The 6,451-nt window shown below is 46.4% G+C and overlaps 1 protein-coding gene across 2 annotated transcripts in view; it reads left to right on the top strand.

The window, feature by feature from the left end:
* Positions 1-6,451, top strand: part of hmcn2 (hemicentin 2) — a 40,822-nt gene that overhangs the window by 11,685 nt on the left and 22,686 nt on the right. Inside the window, exons 14-25 of one of the 2 annotated variants that reach the window (XM_053680000.1) lie at positions 1,595-1,739; positions 1,829-1,988; positions 3,052-3,179; positions 3,476-3,637; positions 3,720-3,833; positions 3,935-4,125; positions 4,303-4,384; positions 4,519-4,632; positions 4,858-4,980; positions 5,093-5,243; positions 5,345-5,469; positions 5,987-6,170. In XM_053680000.1, the coding sequence (XP_053535975.1) occupies positions 1,595-1,739; positions 1,829-1,988; positions 3,052-3,179; positions 3,476-3,637; positions 3,720-3,833; positions 3,935-4,125; positions 4,303-4,384; positions 4,519-4,632; positions 4,858-4,980; positions 5,093-5,243; positions 5,345-5,469; positions 5,987-6,170 (1,679 nt within the window). Of the gene's footprint in view, positions 1-1,594; positions 1,740-1,828; positions 1,989-3,051; positions 3,180-3,475; positions 3,638-3,719; positions 3,834-3,934; positions 4,126-4,302; positions 4,385-4,500; positions 4,633-4,857; positions 4,981-5,092; positions 5,244-5,344; positions 5,470-5,986; positions 6,171-6,451 lie in introns of both variants that reach the window. The other variant, XM_053679999.1, reaches the window with a different exon arrangement.

Here is a 6,451-nt window from a genome sequence, read left to right as displayed (position 1 = left end):
ACTCTGCACACCTAACACTCTGCACACCTGACACTCTGTACACCTGACACTCTGCACACTTAACACACTGCACACCTGACACTCTGCACACCTGACACTCTGCACACCTGACACTCTGTACACCTAACACTCTGCACACCTGACACTCTGCACACCTGACACTCTGCACACCTGACACTCTGCACACTTAACACACTGCACACCTAACACTCTGCACACCTGACACTCTGCACACCTGACACTCTGCACACTTAACACACTGCACACCTGACACTCTGCACACCTGACACTCTGTACACCTAACACTCTGCACACCTGACACTCTGTACACCTGACACTCTGCACACCTGACACTCTGCACACCTGACACTCTGCACACTTAACACACTGCACACCTAACACTCTGCACACCTGACACTCTGCACACCTGACACTCTGCACACCTGACACTCTGCACACCTGACACTCTGTACACCTGACACTCTGCACACCTGACACTCTGCACACCTGACACTCTGCACACCTAACACTCTGCAACCTACCACTCTGCACACCTGACACTCTGCAACCTACCACACTGCACACTTAACACTCTGCACACCTGACACTCTGTACACCTAACACACTGCACACCTAACACTCTGTACACTTAACACTCTGCACACTTAACAGTCTGCACACCTGACACTCTGCACACCTGACACTCTGCACACCTGACACTCTGCAACCTACCACACTGCACACCTAACACACTGCACACTTTGCTGCACACTTTGCTGCACACTTAACTGCACACTTAATACACTCTACACTTCACACACTCAACACCTAACACACTGCACACTTAACACTCTCAAACACTTAAGACACTGATCACTTAACACCTGCCATTTTCTGGTCACCGAGAGTTGAATAATTTTCAACTTTGGGTAAAACACAGCACTTGTCACTGTCACTTTTTACCAAGCCGTCCAATCACAGTGGAGGAGGGGCGGGACAAATACCACATCGACCACAGAATCTCATGAACCCAGATAGACTGGAGGGTCATCGTCTCTTTCTATGTGCTTCAGCCATTCCTTCATCCAAAGCAAGGGCTAGAGCAAGTACGCTACCTTGTGTCAACATTTTCATATTCAGTAACTGCTGATAAAACAAATTACCTGTGAAATCAGACACTATTAACACATTACTTCCATGGATATTCCGTATCATAGCAACCAAAATATCTTAGTTGAATAAAGTGCTCCTCCAAATAGCTCTCAAGCACCCCCAGCTGGGCATTTTCAGAAGAACGCTTGGCATTTTCAGTTAAAAATGCTTTGGTGGACATTGCCCTGTCACTGTCCTGACCTGCTCCTGGATGTTTATCTTTCCTCTGAGTTGTTGGACATGATGGATTATTGAGCAGAGACAGAAAGACGCTGTCTTAGATTAAAGTCAGGCTGGTGAAGTCGTCATGCTGTTATACTGAGGAACCACAGACACTGCAGTGAGAACATACAGAGCGTAGGGCCTCAGTTAGGGCTGGAGTGATATGCTGTGTTAATTAAATCTCTCTCTCTCTCTCTCTCTCTCCCTCCCTCTCTCTCAGGGTGATGAGCTTGTCTCCTCTCCCCCACAGTCTGATGGGAGTTTGTTGATCTTCAGCTCAACTGCTGCAGATTCAGGACGTTATATCTGCACAGCAAGCAGCACAGCTGGAGAAACACACAGAGAGATCACTCTCACTGTCCACTGTAAGACTTGCTGAAAGACAGACAGGCAGAGAGACAGACAGAGAAATAGACAGACAAACAAATAGTTGACCTTTTATTTTTTATTCCAGCTAAGCCCCATATCCTCGGAGCACATGAGCACGCTGTGGTCATTAACACGACAGTGCAGGAGGGAGCAGCGGTCATACTGCCATGTGAGGTCGAGGGAAGTCCCGCCCCCACTGTGTCCTGGCGAAATAATGGACAGCTTCTTCCACCAATCCGTGCCCGGTAGGACTCACTCCAGTTCTATTGTAGTGATAAGAAGTGTGCTCAGTGGTGACAGGTCGTTCGAATTATTCCTCAAACACCATATAATCTCTATAAAAAAAACACCACATAAATTATAGTCAGGTCCATAAGTATTTGGAAAGTGACACACAGTTTTATCATTTTGTTTCTGTACTCCACCACCACAATGTACTTTAAATCAAGCAATCAAGATGTGATTCTTTACACCCAACACCGTATTCCCTCCACCTTATACTGTACACCCTACACTCCACACTCAACACCCTACACCGTACATCCTACACCCGATACCCTGCACCCTACACTCTACACGCTACACTGTACATCCTGTACCCTATACCATACATCCTCCACCCTATAGCCTGCACCCTACACTCTACACACCACACCGTACATCCTGCACCCTATACCCTATACTATACACCCAATACCTTACAGACCACACTCCACACCCTACAGTCTACACCCTATACCATACAGACCACACTCAACACCCTACACTCAACACCCTACACCGTACATCCTACACCCGATACCCTGCACCCTACACTCTACACGCTACACCGTACATCCTGTACCCTATACCATACATCCTCCACCCTATAGCCTGCACCCTACACTCTACACACCACACCGTACATCCTGCACCCTATACCCTATACTATACACCCAATACCATACAGACCACACTCAACACCCTACACTCTACACTCTACACCGTACATCCTACACCCGATACCCTGCACCCTACACTCTACACCCTATACCGTCAATCCTACACCCTACACTCTACATCCTATATCGTACACCCTACACTCTACACCCTATACCGTCAATCCTACACCCTACACTCTACATCCTATACCATACACCCTACACTCTACACCCTATACTGTCAACCCTACACCCTATACCCTATGTGGTTCATCTCTACAGGTAGGGAGCTGAACACCAGATAGTCCTTACCAAACAGAGAGTCACTTAGTGATTTTAATGTAGCAAGTATGTTTGTGTGTGTGTGTGTGTGTGTGTGTGTGTACAGGGTCACAGTTTTGCCGTCCGGCTCTTTGAAGATCACAAATGTTCAGCTGACCGACAGTAACATATACACCTGCACTGCTGAGAACCCAGCAGGAGTTAACGTGCTGACCTACAGTCTACACGTCCAGGGTAATTAACACACTGTCCTACAGTCTACACGTCCAGGGTAAGTAATACACTGACCTACAGTCTACACGTCCAGGGTAATTAACACACTGTCCTACAGTCTACACGTCCAGGGTAAGTAATACACTGACCTACAGTCTACACGTCCAGGGTAATTAACACACTGTCGTACAGATTACACATCCAGGGTAATTAACACACTGACCTACAGTCTACACATCCAGGGTAATTAACACACATCCAGGGTAATTAATACAAGTGTTAGTTGTCTTAGCTGTACTGTTCTGCTCTCTCTGTAGTACCGCCGAGGATTGTGGGTCAGCCGGAAGAGGAAGTGAGTGCTGTAGAAGGTCACATGGTTTCTCTTAAGTGTGATGTTCAGACACAGCTGGCTCCTGAAATCATCTGGACGAGAGATGGACAGCTGTTGCTGCACGGTTCTGCTGTTCACATCCTGTCAGGTAACATGGAGAAACATAGTCATCACCATCGTGTCACCAGTGTGACCAGGTTCATTCTGTGCTGTCACTTCCTGATCTAAAGGTGGTAAGATGCTGCAGATTTCCAGAGTGCAGCAGCGGGATGCAGGACAGTACGTCTGCACAGCGACCAACTCAGCAGGACAGGACCAGAAGAGCATCATGCTGAACGTTTATGGTGTGTAAAGCTCCATGTGTATTTTTTTATATTAGCTCCTTTACTCAATATTTCAAATAAATATTATTAAAATATTATGATTAATATATTTCCTGCTGTAGCACCACCCACACTGCTTCCGCTGCCACATACAGAGGTCATGACCCCTCAGATAGGGTCGTCAGTTACACTGAGCTGTGAGGCGCGAGGTGTTCCTGAACCTGACATCACATGGTACAGAAATGGCCGAAAGCTGAACTCTGGGAGAACCCTGCAGCTCGTCGGTCAGAAACTGATGTTAAACAGTGTGCAGGTGAGTTTACTGACCAATGACTGACCAATCAGCAGCTGTGTTTATCTCACACACATTTACAGTGTGAATTATGGTCTGCACACACTCCCTGCCATAAACACCAACAGTCAGTTAATTCACATCATATACCTACACCTGTGTGTATGTGTGTGTGTGTGTGTGTTTTCTGTCCTGCAGGTGTCTGATGGAGGGGTTTATACTTGTAAGGTGTCTAATCCTGCAGGTCAGCTGGAGAGAATGTTCACATTAACAGCTCATGGTGAGATTGGAGCATTTTCATGTTAACATTTCCATCCGTGTGTGTGGTTGAGGATGTGTGTTATGATGTGTATTGGCTGTAATACTCTTTGTGTTTGTGTGTGATGTGAGTTACAGTGCCTCTTGTAATTGAAGGACCAGTTCATGAGAGCATCACACACACTTTGGGTTCTCACATCACTCTGGTGTGTGACGCAAGCGGAGTTCCTGCTCCAAACGTGCGCTGGCTAAAAGACGGCTCGGCTTTTGGTCAGTAAACGACTTCATCACTCTCTGTCTGTGTGTGTGTGTGCCACTGTGTTTTACCTGTGTGTGTGTGTGTGTGTGTGTGTGTGTGTGTGCCACTGTGTGTTTTACCTGTGTGTGTGTGTGTGTGTGTGTGTGTGTGTGCGTGTGCCACTATGTGTTTTACCTGTGTGTGTGTGTGTGTGTGTGTGTGTGTGTGTGTGTGTGTGTGTGTGTGTGTGTGTGTAGGTAGCGGTAGTGGTAGCCTCTTGTCTCTAGGTCCACTGGAACTTTCACACAGCGGTGTTTACACCTGCATTGCTCACAACAGTGAAGGAGAAACACACAAAAACTACACACTCACCATCCGGGGTAACTACACAACTACACCATGACACTTCCACCTATCTCTCTCTCCTCTCTACATCTCTCTCCTCCTCTTCTGGCTTGTACTCACTTGTCTCTCTCTCTCTTTTTGTGCCAGTGCCTCCCACCATCTTGAATTCAGGTCCATCTAATGTCAGTGCCCTGGTGGGGGCGGAGCTGACATTAAAGTGTCATACAGAAGGCACGCCCACTCCACAGCTCACCTGGCTGAGAAATGGAGTGAAACTCGACACCTCAGAACATGTGCAGTGAGTGTGAAAGTTCTTCTGTCTGAGTGTTTGGAGTGGTTTTTATTAGCGTGTCAGTCTCTCAGGTGTGATGTGTTAAGCAATGTGAGTGTGTGTTACAGCATCTCTGCACATGGGAGCACATTAACACTCCTGAGTGTCACAGAGGAAGATTCTGGAACATACACGTGTTTAGCCATCAGTCCTGCTGGGCAGGAAAGCAAAATGTACACACTGTTTGTGCTGGGTCAGTTTCTGTTTCACATCATTTCCACCACCACCACCATCACAGACATCACCACCACCACCATCACAAACACCAACACCACCATCACAAATACCACCAACACCACCACCACCACCATCAAAAACACCACCATCACAAACACCACCACCATCACAAACACCATCATAAATACCACCAACACCACCAACACCATCGCAAATACCACCACCATCACAAACATGACCAACATCACAAACACCACCACCACCAACACCACCACCATCACAAACATGACCAACATCACCACCAACACCACCATCATCACCAACACCACATTCAACACAGTTCAATAGATTTGTAGTTGAGTGAATAATAAAACATTAGAACACAGTGTTTATTTATCATTGAGTGTTTGTGTTTATATTGATTACTACTTATTATTTATAATCAACAATTAAGTATAAATTATTGTTATTAATTAATAGTAATTGTTCGTTATTATTAATAACTAGTAATGCTGGTGTCTGTATGCCTTTAGTCCCTCCCTCCATACTGAAACACTCTGATGTCCCGCTGGATGTTCATGCTGTCCATGACGGTGTTGTGTCTCTAGAGTGTCGTGCAATCGGTGTTCCTCCTCCTCAGATCACCTGGCTGAAAGACGGAAATCCTCTGCAGCTCACACCCCGAGCACACCTGCACTCCACGCACACACTCCTCAGGTACAGCCTCCTGGTTTCCTGGTTTGACAACTGCACTATTTGTCCATGTAGTACACATTTACAGAAGTGGTGTATTTATTTATAATCACACTCTCCGGTGTCACCCAGATGAGGACGGGTTCCCATTTGAGTCCGGTTCCCCTCAAGGTTTCTCCTCATATCGTCTCAGGGAGTTTTTCCTCTGGCAAGTTTATTAGTTTAGAAATTTAGAGTCTATATCCTGTATTTATATATTTCTGTAAAGCTGCTTTGTGACAGTGTCCACTATTCAAAGCGCTATA

The sequence above is a fragment of the Ictalurus punctatus genome, chromosome 5 (genome assembly GCF_001660625.3).
Source record: "Ictalurus punctatus breed USDA103 chromosome 5, Coco_2.0, whole genome shotgun sequence".
Taxonomy (NCBI): domain Eukaryota; kingdom Metazoa; phylum Chordata; class Actinopteri; order Siluriformes; family Ictaluridae; genus Ictalurus; species Ictalurus punctatus.
This window is presented reverse-complemented; position numbering and strand designations above follow the sequence as displayed.